Here is a 16,427-nt window from a genome sequence, read left to right as displayed (position 1 = left end):
ATCAAAGCCAAGTGGCAGAGAGCATTCTTACCCCGTCCTATTGAAACTCTCAGTCTGGGTTGGTATTTTTGCAGCAAGAAGTGTTGGGAGAAGCTCAGTGGCCTACACTTGCAGTGGAATGAGGTGGGAGAGTAGACTGCACCCCCATGTACACAATTGCCTGGGATTTTTTAAAAAAGAAATATCAGCAAAGAAGGAGCGGACTAGCCTAGGACTTTTTCATGGATGTCCTAGATTTTTCACTTCCAGGGAGTTGTCTATCCAAAACTGGCAGGTGTGTCCACACAGCACACACACACACTATCACCCTAGGATTCTGCTTCCTCACTTGGCAGTGATTTACATAATGACATAAGATTTACATAATTACAAAAAACATTTAAGTCGTTTTCATGAATGAAAGCATCTCAATACATTAAAATGTAAAATTAAAGCAATCCCTACATAATTCATAAAAAGGTCTAACAAGACAGAAAAACATTAAATCAGTTACAGTAAAAATTAAGCATCTCCAAGGGCAAATCCTGACCACCACAAAGCCCCCAGATGGTCTTGAGGCATCCTGAAGGGGAGCAGAAGGGGAGTGAGCTAGCCTAAGACTTTCCTCCCTGACATGCTTGGTGACAATTAGCCCATGTGATGTCCTGTGGTTTATTAATGGCATGCCGGGCTTCCCAAGATAGATAGATAGATAATACTTTATTCGGCTATAAGCCCACAAGGTAAAAACCAATCAATAAATAAAATAACATTTTACATTCTAAAATATCAACTAAAATATTTCAACGCATACTCTCCTTCACCTTACATACAATCTCTAGATGTACCATATTGTGGGCTTCCCAAGTGCTAGTCTGCCCTCCCTCTGGGAGAGGGTGACTGACGAGTGCAAATTTCTCCCCTCAGGGCTCAGAGTCAGGCTCAGACCACCCCCACCGCACAGCCAAGCGCAAGAAACGAAACCATTCGGAATCGGCTGGTTCAGGACCGTCGTCGTCACCTGATTCAGGTAAGAGCGGGGCATTTTGCGGAGCCGAGTAGTTGATTCAAACTGCCATTCTGAGGGAAGTTTCCTCTGCCTGAGGGCCATACAGTGGTACCTTGGGTTAAGTACCGTATTTTTTGCCCTATAGGGCGCACCAGCCCATAGGGCGCACTTATTTTTTGGGGGGAGGAATAAAGGGGGGAATTTATTCCCCCCCCGAGCCCCAAAGAGCAAAGAAGCGATGACAGCAAGCAGGATGGATCCCGCTAGCTGTCCTGGCTTTGTTTTTAGCCTCCGGAGAGCGCCCCGTGCTTCGGGCTGCAGGCTGCTGCCCGCAAGCCTTGCGAGCCCAGCAGGAACACCCGGCGGGCTCCCAAGGCTTGCGGAAGTCTTCCTGAAGCCTGGAGAGCGAGAGGGGTCGGTGCGCACCGACGCCTCTCACTCTCCAGGCTTCAGCGAAAGCCTGCATTCGTCCCATAGGACGCACACACATTTCCCCTTCATTTTTGGAGGGGAAAAAGTGCGTCCTATAGGGCGAAAAATACGGTACTTAATTCGTTCCGGAGGTCCGTTCTTAACCTTCAACTGTTATTAACCTGAAGCACCACTTTAGCTAATGGGGCCTCCTGCTGCCGCCATGCCGCCAGAACACGATTTCTGTTCTCATCCTGAAGCAAAATTCTTAACCTGAAGCATTATTTCTGGGTTAGCGGAGTCTGTAACCTGAAGCGGAGTCTGTAACCTGAAGCATATGTAACCCGAGGTACCACTGTATTCCCTAGTGGGCCACCTTCCTGGGTGGGGGTGAGGCAATGGGGTGTCAGCCTTCTCTCAGCATAGCAGGGTGCTGGCCAGCCACGCAAAAGGCAGAGGTTTCTACATGGGCATCTCTCCAATGAGGCCAGCAAGAGCCATTATTACAGTATGAGGATGCAGTCCAGCCAGGCGGAAGAAGTGGAGGCCGGGGGGGGAGGGGGGAGGGGCCAGGGAGGGATGTGGCCTGGGGAATGTCTCGAGGGCCAAAAGGAGAGGTCTGGAGGGCCATGTGTGAGGTTCCCCACCTTTGGTATACAGAAACCCGCTCACTGTGTGCGAGGGGCAGTGCTGGATTAAACCCCTAGGCAGTCAAAATCTCGGGGGCTCCCTTGCAAATTATCTCCTAATACATTTGTGATTTTACCAACCAACAATTTTAATAAACAAAGGGGTGGGGCCCCTAAAAAGCATGGGGCCCATAGGCCAGTGCCTACTCTGCCTATTTGGTAATCCAGCATGGGTGAGGGGGCTTTGGCACCCACATGAATCCCGTGACACCCTGGCCACCCTTCCGCCTACCTGCTGAATCCAGCCAGCGGTGCGTCTGTTCCTCTGTCTGGAATGGGCAGGGATCCACGGAGGTTTGCCTGCCGGCGGGTCAGTCTAAACCGGCTCTTCTGCCTGCTCCCACTGAGGGATGGCAGCACCCACATGCTGTGTCTCCCCCCCCCCTTTCTGCCCACAGAGCACAGCACCAGGCGCTCCAAGAGGCAGAAGAAGAAAAGCAAGAAAAAGAGGCACAAATCGGTGAGTCCCACGGCAGGACACAGGTGAAACAGGTGCGGGTGAGGCAAGGGGCTGGAGCAATACGTCCAAAGCCAGGTCTCTGGGGACCGTTGGGGGGGGGGATCTGTTAGGAATGCAAGGCCAGGTGTGTTCCACGCTGACCAATCGGGAAATGGAGTTCTGTGACGTGCATGGCTTTGTCCCAGGGGTGGAGGCACACAAAGCAGGTCATTGCCTGGGTGGGAGCCCCATGTGATAGATAGATAGATAGATAGATAGATAGATAGATAGATAGATAGATAGAGATGATAGATAGAGATGATAGATAGATAGATAGATAGATAGATAGATAGATAGATAGATAGATGTGATAGATAGATGATAGATAGATATGCATCTCAGGATGCATAGTTCTGTACACAGTGCACAATTATGTTGTATTTATGGATATCATCTCCCATTTAATGTACAACACAATGAGTGGCGGCATTTGCATAAAGCAGGGGATGGAGGCTGATTCGTGCCACATATATCACTTGATATTTCATCACTTGATGGCACACAGCTGGACGTGTGGACCGAGTCCATTGAAGCGCATGGAGGCTGACGCACAAGTTCTGTTTGTGGGATTGCAAAGGAGTCATCGCGTGTCCAGTCCTGTAGGGAGAACATGCACTAAGGCCACACTAGTTGTCAGCAGTTCACACGTTCTGCTGTCAAATCACCCAGCGTGCAAGGATTGTGTAGAACAAAGTCGAGTGATGCATTGGCACATATCTGTGCGTGAGAATGAGACCTGTGTGACTGCAGAGTCGAATGGTGAGGTGTGAGGGAGTGAATGTGCCCATAAAGATCCATATGTGAGCATCAGTCTTGCAGGCTTCACACACACAGATGTACACAGACATACCTGTACATCATTTGATTTCTCTGCATCTGATTCCTGCACACAGAAAGGTTGCCAGCTGAGTGTGTGAACTGTGATTCCACTAAAAGCACTTTTATTTCAGGTGAGCTGAGCAGATGTAAAAGTTTTGTGCTTGAAAGTGCCTTGAGTGCTTCAGAGACTGCTAGAAAATCCAGTGGGTTGGTTTGTTTCATGTTTGGAGGATCAGGACGGCTGATCTGCACCTATGTTTTCTTTTTCTGTGGTTATAACACGTGTCCTTGGACCATTAGTCAGAGCTATTTGGGTACCATTAGCCAACCATTTATTAACACCTTCCCATGTCTATTGCCTGCTTTTGGCACACTGTAAATGACATTATGTGCTTTAATCCACAGGCGGTAAAGTGTGATGGAGTGTTTTGCCTCGGAGCACGGGGAAAAGAGATTAGAATCAGAAAACTTTCCATGCCCTTATGATTCTCTGGTCAGAAGTGTTTGTGTGTTTGTGCTATGATGAACGCAAGCACATTACCCAGTATCTGGTACGAAAGGCAGCATCCTCAGCATCTCAGCTTTCTTTTTCAAATAAAGATTCTAGACCTTATGATTGCAAAGATGTACTTGAAGGCACAAGGGCAATGCCTTATGAAATCTCAAACCAGAGGAGTTTCTGAACAAAGGTTTCAATATCTCTATCCTTTCCCCACATTTAGAGGCCAAGTGGTGACGACAGCAACAGTGCCTTTTCTGCAGTGGCCCCTTCTGCTCTGTATTGTTCTCTTTCAGAGGCAGCTCGGCCGACACTCAACTTGGATTAGCTTCAGGCCCAAAATTAAAGTGCTTTTATTTGCCCAGGTTTTTACCACCACTGGTTCTTATTGCTTCTGCTGCTCTTTCCGTTTGACCGTGTTGTTCTTTTTAATTCTTTATATTTTGCATATCAAAATTGTCAGCCACCTTGGAAACGTTGCAATCGAAGATACAGATTTTATAAAGCAGGGGTGGGCAAACCTGTGCAGCCCTCCGGATGCCACGGGACTCCCAGCTCCCATCACCCCTGACTCTTGTTCCATACTGGATGCTGCTGATGTGAACTGGAGTCCCAAGAACTCCAGGAGGGCCTCAGGTTAACCGTACTGCTGGATTCTGATCAGAGCAGCAGCAACTGCATTGCTAAGGGATCCAGAAAGAAGCAGGGTCACTTGTGTCCAGAACACAACTTGCCAGCTAGTTCCCCCTTGGGGTTCTTTTTCTCAGTTAAGGCTCGTTGATTGTCTCAGCACAGACTCCTCACAACCTTGTCTGTAGTCTTTTTCTGCATTGCCTTAGCCCACTCCGCTTTTGCCACCTTCTTCCCTATATTGGGCTGGTCACCGCTGAGCTGGCTGGACAACTAGCAGCCCCCCGCCGGCTGCCCCAGCCCAGGCCCCTTTTGCCCTCGAGTTTGCAAGCTGCTTCTTTTACAGAACAGCCCTGAAAGCGAAGCTGAGCACAAGAAGGACGCGAGCCGACCCGATGAGTGGGAGCGAGAGAAGGCCCCTCCGCGACCTGAGGGAAGAGGCCACTCCCCTCCCCGGGGCACCAGGAGGGAGCGGGTGAGCCCTGGGAGGAAATCAAACTGGCACCAGGGATGGTGGGTGGGAAGAGGCAAGGAGGATTTGGAAGTGGGGAGGAGGAGGAGGAGGCGGCAAGGTGAGGTGGCGGGCGGGCAAAGGTGCTGGGGTTTCTCACTCGCGCTCCTTTCCCTGGCAGAGCGGCTGGGACACCTCAGAGAGCGAAGAGCTCAGTGAAGGGGAGCTGGAACGTCGGCGCCGGACTCTGCTGCAGCAACTGGGTGACCAGTAACCACCGCGGCCTCTTTTGAGGCTCCCCTTCCACACACGCCAGACCCAGTTGGTCCTTGTTCCTGCGTAGGCTGTGCCTTCCTTTGGCTGCGACAGCGCCCAAGCCAAGTGTGTGCACTGCTCTGGCCCGGAGCCTGCACAATTGGGCTGCAGTGCCCCCCCTCCACCCCCCCTGCTTGCTTCCGAGTCGGGAGCGGGCCCTGCCCACCGGCAGGGACGGCCTCCATCGATTCCCCCTGTCTGCATGGAGCCACCAGGACAGGGAGGAAGGATTTGGCTGTACTGTCTGGACCTAAAATTCAGAACCAGCTCTGGGATCCAGCCTGAAGAAGATTAGAGGGAATAGGGTTAGGGGCTCCTCCGTGCATCAGTTGGCAACGTAGCACAGGAGCAAATGGCATCTCTTCTCGACGTTTCACCAGGGCTGCACCTCCTTGGAGCCTCCTTGGCCTAGAACCAGAATGGCAGAGTCCCGTTTGTTTATCACAGCATCAGCCCTGCCTGGGGAATGTGGTCCAGGAATGGGGACAGGATGTATGTTCCTGGTTGTTTTTTGTTCTTTTTTTTTTAAGGTTTGTCTCAGTGACTGGATCCTTCTTTCTGGTTGCAGTACCCCGTGTGTTGAGGATTCAGTGGGATTTTTCAAACAATATTTATAATAAACTTGGACTAGAATTATCCTTCTCTGGTGGGCCTCCTGTAGAAGATTGGTTTAAATTTGAGAAATCTGAAGCTTGGGTTATCTTTCTTGGATATTTTGGGAAAATACTGGGGTGGATGTGTTTTGTTGCATACCACAAATCTGTGGCTGCGTCTGCTCACCAGCATAGTGGGGAAGGGGATTTTCAGAGGAGGGCAACATAGGTGTGCTTTACACTGGCTTGCACATTGTGGACAGATGTGCAAAGGAGGGAGGAGAGTCAAGTCACAAAAGGAAAGCTGCGCAGAATCATGGAAGTGCATATACCGTATTTTTCGCTCTATAAGACGCACCAGACCACAAGACGCACCTAGTTTTGGGAGGAGGAAAACAAGAAAAAAAATATTCTGAATCTCAGAAGCCAGAACAGCAAGAGGGATCACTGCGCAGTGAAAGCAGCAATCCCTCTTGCTGTTCTGGCTTCTGGGATAGCTGCGCAGCCTGCATTTGCTCCATAAGACGCACACACATTTCCCCTTACTTTTTAGGAGGGAAAAAAGTGAGTCTTATAGAGCAAAAAATACGGTAATAAACAAAGCACAAGTATATTGTGTGTATGCAACAATAAATATGCACACAGACATTCCTCAGTAAGAATAAGCAATTTGTGCAATGCTGATCAGTTTATTTGCACAACTGATTTTTTTTATTGATGGATGTCACACTTTTAATATATCTAATTCAGTACACTAGTGTTTGTTTTATCGTGTGCATTTATTGTGCATCCCCCCACACTCCCATCCTGCCAATTCCTTATTCTTTTGCAAATGTGAAATGCAATTCCAAAATCTGGCAGCTGGGTAGCACCTTTAGTGGGAACACCTGAAATGTCACAAAGGTATGGCAAGCTTTCAAGTTCTCCATAACTCTTCCATTGGGCAAGATCTTGCACAGAGCACTTGGTGGGGTGGGGGGAGTACATAAAATAGGCTGTTGCAACTCGTAGTCCTAAAGTCAGCTTGTAGACTCGGTTCTAAGCTGGGAGATCTCTTTCCCAGGTGCTACAGCTATCAGGCTACACCGTTAAGATTTTGAGATGAAGAAGGTGGGTCACCCCGATCTGTCCTAAACCTTAAAAACAAAGCACACAAGTTCCTGGGGTAGGTAGAGAGCAGAAGTAAAGAGAAACCCACGAGTTTTTAAATTCAGCAAAGCCTGGGGTTAATTTGGGCCGTGTGCGTGTTTAGAAAGCTCTGGCTCTTCTAGAACGCAGCGTTCAATACAAAGAGAAATGATGCACCTGTTGTTTTGCCCAGCTTTTGGCCTCTGGCAACGCACACCACTGGGAGTCCTGAATAGGAATGCGATCCTTGGGCTAGGAAAAGGTTCTGCACCCCATCTCTTGTCAAATGGGCACCCATTGTTCCAGGAGCTAAAAGCAAAGTGTGGCCAAGAAGAGGTGAGGAAACTGCACGGGTCTTAAAGCAAACATGATGGTGATGAGGTAGGAATAAATCAGATCCTCAGAGACAAAGCTCAAGTGGATAGCCTTTTTGTTTGTTTGTTTTATTTTCTCCACCTTCTCCCATTAGTAGAAATTCTGTACAGTTCAAAGGGGGGGAGAGCGGGAGAGGAGGAGGAGGCACTGGCTTACAATACAGTCAATAATATTTCACATGTACAAAAAGTTACATCTAGCTACACAAAAGGACTACGATGGAGTGGATACGCTGTAAACTGTCCAGAAGCAGCACCAGGAAGATTCCTGCTTGCTTGGATTGAGCCTCGCTTGCCCTGTTAGCTGTGGCAAAGGCCTTTGAAAGGGTGGTTAGTCCCTTTTGCTTATTGGGTGGGTGGGGAAATAGTGTTTGCTCCAGAAGCAACTGTGTCTGTAGCCCAGCTTCCCCACTTCCAATTAGTGTTAAAATAGTGTTCCCTGTGCGTACTTGTCAGCAGTTTCACACCCACCTTTATTTTATTTTTTAAGACTTACAGCAGGGGTTTCCAGCATGGTGCCCGTGGGTGCAAATGTGCCCACAAAGGCCCTCCCTTTTGCCCATGTGGTCCCCTCCCCCAAGTTCAGCTTGAAAGAAGCATTGGGGTATGTATGTGTACGAGAGAGGCCTGCGGCACTTTCTCCGGTTTGCAAATGTGCCCATGAGCCCCCAAAGGTTGGCGGCTGCTGACAGAGAGAGCTCTGTTTCTTTGCTAGAAAAGGCAAATGTGTCGTGTGAGTTGGCAGTGTGTCCTGTAAGCTTTGGGTATACAGTGCAGGAAACCTAAATGTGACAACCTTGTGCCAGAAAAAAACATATACATTCACAAGAGTCGGATTTCCTCAAATCTGCTGCGAAAGAATCATTGCACAAATATGTGAGCTTGGTGGTGGTGGTGGTGGTGGTATTAAGGGAGCTGATTCACATATCTGTGTCCATCACTGAGTCAAAGCAAGGCCCACATTCTGTTTCCAAAATAAGCCAGCCAGGTGCTTCCAGGAAGCTCCCAGTGTTTGCTCTGCTGTTTCTCCTCATCTTCTAGAACTCAAAGGGGTACTGAGTCCAATCTGGTGTAGTGGCTTAGAGAATTGGGAGGAGGTCTGGGGAGACCTCAGTTCAAGTCTCCACTTTGGCCAGTCACTCTCTCACACCCTAGCCCACTTCACAAGGATGTTACGAGGATGAAATTGGGAGTGTGGTGAGAAATTTGTTTGCCACCCAGAGTTCCTTGGAGGAAGGAGCAGCATTTTATTCCTCTGCAAGGAATTGCTATGTACTGTCACAGCCAATATATGTTGCTTCCTCAAGGAGATGTGTGGCAGCGGAATGAGCAAACTAGCTACTCCATTTGGGATTACATGTTCTGGCTTATCTGGTGACAACTCATTTGCACAGTGTAACCCTGCACATGACAACTTAGAAGTAGGCCCCAGTGCATTCAATGGAACTTACTCTCAGGCAAATGAATATAGCCTTGCAACCTCAAACATGCAATTCCTGTTGCAGTAATCAACAGATTGTGTGTGCGAACAAGATCCAACTCCCTCCTCCTGTAAGCAAGTTGGGCTCATGATTTAAAGTGGTCACCTAAGAGTAGAGGAACCCAGAGCCAAGTAATTACTTAGGTTAGGGTTCATACTGTTGTGGCAATGGGCTGTGTAAATGGATCGCTCTGGTCTAGCATCAAGGTTTAAGAGCTCTTGTGTAATCAAGCACCTGTGGTTTTCCTAAGTGGGTCTCCGCTTCGCCGTAGCGGGCGACCCGTTTTCAACGGAGCTTCCCTCTCCTTACAAGGAGCAGGCAGCCATTGCCGAACGCGCCGCCTCCGGAAGTCCCTTCTCACGAACTTTTTTGAAATCAGGATCAACGTCCAATAAATAGATTTGCCTGGAAGAGTCTCTGATTGTGTAGGTGTCCCAGATGTAGAAAGGAGTAGGAGCTCATGTGTCGGGTTTTCTCTAGGCACAACTGCATGCAACACAGTTGTTGAAGGAAGATGTGACGTCAAGAGTGGGATTAAAAATGCAGCCCCAAATACACACTACAGTGGTGCCCCGCAAGACGAATGCCTCGCAAGATGGAAAACTCGCTAGACGAAAGAGTTTTCCGTTTTGGAGGTGCTTCGCAAAACGAATTTCCTATGGGCTTGCTTCGCAAGACGACAATGTCTTGCGAGTTCCTGCTGGTTTTTTCCCCTTTCTCTCCCCCCCCTTTTCTAAGCCGCTAAGCCGCTTATCAGCTGATCCGATCAGCAGATAAGCCGCTAATAGCGCTAATCCTTCAATGGGCTTGCTTCGCAAGACGAAAAAACCGCTAGACGAAGAGAATCACAGAACGGATTCTTTTCGTCTTGCGAGGCACCGCTGTACATGTGAAAAACTGTAAGGGATTCTACGGCATGCTTTTAGTTGGGCAGGAACACTCATGCTTTATCCTACAAAAGCAAATGGGGTTGGGGTGTCTCAAAGTGACTGAGTGCATCACTCGCAACCCAATCCTTCCTAATACACCACCAGGATATAAATCAAATTGAACCAGTCAGAATTTCTCTCTTGCACACATACGTACATGACATACATCCCCAGCGCCTCTATTAGTGTTTCCCAAGCTCCTTGTTTCCCACGTTTCACTTACTGCTTCTAAATACATTCTGCCCTGTATCTGCCCATCCCACCCACAAGGCTGTTTCTCTTCCACTGCCTTCCAGTTGCAGGTAGGGCTGCCAGGTCTTTATCTGCAACTGGGCCATCAGACCAAGAGCACAAGCCTTATTTCCTTACCAGATTCCTTTGACCACCCTCCTGATATATGAGCTTTCCGAAAAATAACACTGATGCCACAGTTCCATCCTCATAACCACCAACATGAATTCAAATTTCCACTTAACCTATTAAGTAGGCATTGAAATGGTGGGTTGTTTTACTGTTCTCCGCACGTATGCATATTACAGAGTGGTTAAAGGCAGCCTTGCAAATAAAGTCTGCAAAAGTTACTAGTCTACGAGAACGGCTAGTGCATTGAGTCACTAATATCTCTGTTGGCATTTCCTGGCCTCAGCTACCTCCCTGCACTGCCCCCAGCTTCCCCATCTGGTCACTTGGAATAACCAACCGAGTAGCTGATTGCAAACCTATTTAAAGGCCAGTAAGGAGTCTCCTTAATGGGAGGACTGGAGGGACACGGGTGGCACTGTGGGTTAAACCACAGAGCCTAGGACTTGCCAATCAGAAGGTCGGTGGTTCGAATCCCCGCAACAGGGTGAGCTCCTGTTGCTCGGTCCCTGCTCCTGCCAACCTAGCAGTTCGAAAGCACGCCAGTGCAAGTAGATAAATAGGTACTGCTCCGGCGGGAAGGTAAACAGTGTTTCCCTTCTCCAGAAGTGGCTTAGTCATGCTGGCCACGTGACCCAGAAGCTGTACGCCGGCTCCCTCGGCCAATAAAGCGAGATGAGCGCCGCAACCCCAGAGTCGGCCACGACTGGACCTAATGCTCAGGGGTCCTTTTACCTTTAAGGAGTCTCCACTCTTGCTTAGGTGAAATGTACCCACAGAGGATTTCCAGGGAGCATCTGGCTGGTCACCATTGGAAACAGAATGTTGGACATTGAGCTGACCCACAGCAGATTTACCTGTGCCTTTAGTGGCTCAGTCACACACTTGCCCCTCCTCTGAATGGGATGATGTGACTGATTTCAGTGGACATACTTCCCAGCCTAGTGGCCTTCCTCTCAGTGCACCTAGCTTTTGAGGAAGATGTAAGGTTCCTTGCAGGTAACCTGTGCTAATTGGGAAGTTAGAGGCAGCTGGATTAATGAGGGAAGTGAAGATGGTAGTTGATATGCAAAGTATGTTGAGGTGAAAATGGCTGCTGGATTTTGCGGGGGGGGGGGGGGTTGGCTTCTTTGGAATATCTGGGTTCCCAAACCTGACCACTGATTTCTCCACCTCACCCACAAATGGTTTGGAGACTGCCGCTTTGAATATTTAAAAAACATTCGAAAAATAGTTTACATGAAGTTTAACGTCAGACCTTCATATTCACAGGACAGAAACAAAAGGCAAAATATATCCAGCATACAATGACCAAAAAGAATAAGAAATGAGTCAGTTCTGGCAGTTCTTTCGGCGGAATAATTTTCTGTTCCAGAGCTCCAAAATTTACAACCCATTCTGCTCTGCTGCTCCCCAGCAAAGTGATGGGGCCTTGCTCTAAGGCTTCCTTAACCTAGGAGTAAGGACTATTGACTTCAATGGGCTTTACATCTGAGTAACCATGCACAGGATGAACATATAAAGCTGCATCAGTCCATCTAGCCCTGTTCGTTCAGACTGGCAATGGCTTTCTAAGCTCTCAGGCAGAGTGGGAGAGGCCTGAACCTGGAACCTTATGAAGTGCGGGCTTTAGGCTCCTAGGGGTCTCATCTAGAATACAGGCCTCGGGTTGCCTTTGGGCAGGATTCAAATCCACAGGTGCAAACCTAGCAGGGGTGCTGGGCCTAAACCACAGAGCCAATTTTCCCCGGGACACAATAGCTCAGCCATAAGCACTGGGTTCCCTGCAAGAGTCACCCTGAGAGTCTTTGGCACGGTTTATATACAGACGGTTAATGCAGGGAGATGCTTCCGCCATGACTAACGCTCTAGAACGTCAAGCATCACTGCTTTTTGCAGGTGTGGCCAAGCAGAAGGATTTGCTGAATCCTTCCTGATCAAGTGGTTGATTCCTTCCATTGTCTAGATAACTAGGGTGCCACAGGGCTTGGCACGTGTTCTGAAATCCCAGTTATCTCTCCACAGACTTATGGGACCAAAGTCACATAGGAGCATTCTGCTGTGCAAATGCTCTTGTGAGTAGTTGGCCATGCTTTGGAGCCTGGGGTCAAAAGATCAACAGGACTCACCTGGGTCAGCCTTGGAAAGAAATGTGGATGAATATTCAAATACAGGGAAAAGGACAATTTCATATTCGTAAGCTCTGTTGGAGCCAGCCTTATCTAAAGATCTCTTTGGTGTATTAAGATCTATATAAACCTCTTTCACATAAAGCTAATTGCTTCCTGGTTCCAGAAAGTGGCTAAACCCCCAAGGGAGTAAAGTTGATTCCCTGAATTAAAAACAATTGAAGAAGCAAGCAATTCTGCTTTCATTGTCAAATGGCTTTATCCTAATGCTATCTGCAGCTCTAATAACGTCCGGACTAACATCTTTGGTCGGGGGGGGGGAGCATTAAAGCAGGTTAAGAGGAGATAAAGTGGGTCCTCTTTTTCCGATTGTCTTAAGAAACATCATGGCCTGGAAACTGAGGCCGAGGTTCAGATAGGAAGGCAGCAATTGGCCATCGTAGTGCAAGGGCCCAAAAGTGGTCTACCATTTGGCATGATGAGTCAGGTACCAGAGGCGGCTGGTTCCTGGCACCCTCATGAGGTAACATCGGCTGGAAAGTTATTTGCTGAAAGTCTCACTCATATTAATGAGCACATTCCATTTATTTCAATGAAATGTTCGCTGATGGGTTCTGTTCCATGTTACTTAGTGGGAAGTAGAGAGGGGCGCCATTTTGACAGTAATGAATTAATGGCTACAAAATGGCTCCCTCCTGCATGCTAATATCTCACTTGCTATCTTTGTTACCTGCAGCATTTAACTTCTTGAGGATGATTCCCAGTCTAGAATTTAGTGTTTTTACTGCAGGTATACAAATGTATTGGGGGCTGGCCTTAGGGATGGAGGACAGTTTCATTCTGTCCCCCTTTTAAAGTGAATCAACAAAGTTGCCATGCAGCCACCCTGGACAAATACACAGTTCAGAACATAATTGTCCTCTGGATTTTGCAATAAAAATTCTCAGGTCAAACAATGTACCAAAATGCGTCAAAAAGGCGTATTTTAGGATGACATGCATTTAGAAATGCATACACTGAGATAAAATACATATTTAAGAACAGATTTTGGTACATTAGAAAAAAATACTGCACATTAATGCAGGAACAGACTTATGAACAAACACATACAAAATTGACACAATTGGAAAATAAGATGGATCCACCCATCCCTAGCTGGTTCTGAAAGATGCAACATTCATACATAACCATTGGAAGACATAGAAGGTGAGCTAGATTTGACCTGGTGAGAATTAAGGCATTTGGTCCAGTAAATGAGAAGAAAGCTGTATCTAAAACACCATACATGAACTGGAAGCATAATTTGGTCCTCTGGAAAATAATGAGAATAAGAAAACTAAAAAAATTAAAAACTGGGCAGCATCAAAAGTTGCCTGTAACCTACCTAAGATCTTTCTTTTGATAATCAATGGTTGGCTCATCACCGCCGTTTCTCTGCTGTGCGAACACCAGGGTCACTTCATGCAGTTGAGACATGAGACTTTTGGTCTGAAGGTTTCCCCTTTTGAAGAAGGATTCCAGTGGTTTTTCAAAAGGCCATCGGCGCCTAGCTTTTAAGCTCTTCAATGCCAGCTCAATAGACTGCTGCTCCAAGAAGACCACAGTATTGCTGAAGGCTGCTCCAGAAAAACGTTGCTGGTCCACAAAACTATGCGCCGTACACAAAGGTCTACTAATGGAAATACTCTTCCTCCCCCTCCCCCCAAAGAAAACACCCCACACTCCCGCATTGCATTGTGACTCCAGCCATGATGATGTCCTCTGTCTCAATCCAGTCAAAGTGCAATTTTGGTCCGGATGCTCAAAGGGCAGAGGCTTAAGAAGGGGCAAGTCAGACACCTGCTGGCCAAAGGCACTTCTAAACAACCAAAACAGCCTTGTCCTTCAGAGCTGGCTCAGCGAGGGGACAGGAGGAGCAAGGGCTGACGGGAAAGGTCATATATGTACAGATTAAAAAATACACCTTAAATAATAAGAGAATAACAATAATACTGTCGCAGTAAGGCACTTCCTAAATGTCCCTTTGGTTCTTCAGCTTAAAATGTTGGAAAGGATGGAAGTTTTTTTTTTCTTTGGCAAAAGGAGAACTAGGCCTGGGCTGTTGGGAATGCAGCAATAGCCCATTGGAAAGGCAGGGTATGCAGAGCTCTGTGGGAGAAAGGAACAGCCAGTCAGGACGGGAGTAAAGAATTGCTGAAGAAACAATGCATAAGCGGTTGCTGTCAGGGGCATTAAAGACTGTGAGGCAGTTCATGTACCAATTGGAGTGGGGTGAAAGGCAGGCGGCAAGAGTTCCTGCCCCTTGGGGGCATATAACCACCCACCCAGGCCACCCCTCTCCACATTCCCCCTTTTCAGGCAAGAGCATACGAGACGCTTCTTTGCCAGAGCATCAAACAATGGGTTCCGTGGCAGGCTAGAAAAATAAAGGGGCTACCCCCTTCTCCCCGCCAGTGGGTGCTATGGAGCAAGACTGAAGGCAGCTGAGGATGATGGGCAACTGTGACGGCCAGTTCTCTGTCCCAAGGGCAAACTTTTCGTTTTAGTGTCTCCTACTTAGGCAGAAGCAGCAAAGCAGAGGATAAAAGGCATCCAGAGAGCTGTTGTTTCTTACCCTCTGCCGCGGATGAATTGAGAGGGGACTAGAGGCAGATGGTTCTTGCTGCTATGGAGGGGATAAAAACGAAAATTAGGCCAAATTGGGAGGTGGTGGGTGGGAGGGAAAGCTCTTCTCCCCTGGGGGCTGGATTCTGCCCTCACCAAGCCTTGTAAGGAGCCACGAGGTCTGGAAAAGTACCAGCTCATCCAATTGCCATGGTGGGGTGGGGGTTGGAGCTGCTAAATCTTTAAACCAAACTCTCTGGTGCCCAGCGTCTGTGGCTCCCAGCTCTATCTGCACACTGCTAATGAAGGGGGTTGCCTGAGTTGCAGTCGAAACAGTGCAACTGATTCCCTCACAGTCCACATGCGCTGGGACTTCACCGTGCTCTTGGGAAACCACTGGGGGATCAGATCAGTGCTGCCTTCTCCATGGGGGCACCCCAAGGACACTGCCTGTGCTCCCCACTGTTTGCTACTGCACCAAGCTGGCACTGTAGGCAGTCAGTGCGTGGACATGTTCTTAAGCCAGGGGTGAGGAACCTGTGGCCGGGCTGCAGATCCATCATCCCTGACCATTGGGCAGGCTGGCTGAGGCTGGTGGGAACTGGGAGTCCAACAACACCAGGGTGGCAGCCACAGGTTTCTCGTTCTGCCTTGAAAGTCCTGGGCTTAAACCCGTCCAGACACATTGAGTGCAATCCAGAGAAAGCGAAGGCATGCCTAAATAATCAGACCTGGCATTTATCAGAGCACCAAAAGTCCTTCGCGGACAATCCAGCTGCAGACTTAAATGTGACGAAGCCCATTGGCCTTAACTGTACTTAATTTTTTATTGGTCTGTGGCCATTATGTCAGCCATCCTTACAATAACTGTAGGTCAGCATTATCTACCCCCATATTGCAGGGAGGGGCTGAAGTTGAGAAATAGTGGCCTTAAGGTTGCCTAACAAACTCATGGCTGGCGTGAGATTTGAAACAGGAGTTTGACAGTTGGCATTTACTACATCTGTTTGTACATCACTTCCAGTCATTTTTATGAGTAAAATGGTGGCGGCGACAACTACTACTACTACTAATGGTGCTAAATACATGCAAGCATCTATAGGAACACAAAAATATAGGAAGCTGCCTTATACTATTGGCGCAGAAGCCCAGTAAGAACACATGACGAGGTTTGCTGGATCAGGCCACGGCCCATCTTGTCCCTTATCCTGTTCTCACAGTGGCCAACAAGCTGCTTCTTGGGAGGCCCACAAAGCAGGACCTGCTGCTCTCTTCCCACTTATGGTTCCTTCCCAGCCACTGGTTTTGTCCACTCTGCCTGGCAGTGGCTTTCTAAGGGCTGAGGACCTTTCTTTGCCACTAGCTAGCTGATCTCCCGGGAGACCTCAGTGTGCACTTAATTCCCATTTAATTCAGCAAGATTTGGGCATGCCTCTGTATTGCGCCTAGTTTGCATATTCAGCTCTTATATGGAAACAGAAAGAAGTCCAGAGATGAAATCTGCATGAATTTTGCCTCTTTGATTTAA

The 16,427-nt window shown here is 48.1% G+C and overlaps 2 protein-coding genes across 9 annotated transcripts in view; one reads left to right on the top strand and one right to left on the bottom strand.

The window, feature by feature from the left end:
- The window catches only part of PRPF40B (pre-mRNA processing factor 40 homolog B), a 32,166-nt gene extending 26,229 nt beyond the window's left edge, over positions 1-5,937 (top strand). The window contains 4 exon segments of the mRNA XM_082205574.1: positions 907-1,009; positions 2,487-2,548; positions 4,882-5,010; positions 5,168-5,937. Coding sequence (XP_082061700.1) covers positions 907-1,009; positions 2,487-2,548; positions 4,882-5,010; positions 5,168-5,260 — 387 coding nt within the window. The 3' untranslated portion in view covers positions 5,261-5,937.
- Positions 5,938-9,842: 3,905 nt separating this feature from the next.
- FMNL3 (formin like 3) overlaps positions 9,843-16,427 on the bottom strand; it is a 104,068-nt gene continuing 97,483 nt past the window's right edge. For 4 of the 8 annotated variants that reach the window (XM_082205507.1, XM_082205506.1, XM_082205508.1 and 1 more), the window contains one exon: positions 9,843-14,443. In XM_082205507.1, the coding sequence (XP_082061633.1) occupies positions 14,307-14,443 (137 nt within the window). In that variant the 3' untranslated portion in view covers positions 9,843-14,306. Of the gene's footprint in view, positions 14,444-14,909; positions 14,961-16,427 lie in introns of all 8 variants that reach the window. The other 4 variants (XM_082205510.1, XM_082205511.1, XR_014215000.1 and 1 more) reach the window with 3 other exon arrangements.

This window comes from Podarcis vaucheri, assembly GCF_965113315.1.
Source record: "Podarcis vaucheri genome assembly, chromosome: 2".
Classification (NCBI taxonomy): domain Eukaryota; kingdom Metazoa; phylum Chordata; class Lepidosauria; order Squamata; family Lacertidae; genus Podarcis; species Podarcis vaucheri.
Note: the sequence above shows the minus strand (reverse complement) of the source record. Positions and strands in the feature narration are given on the sequence as shown.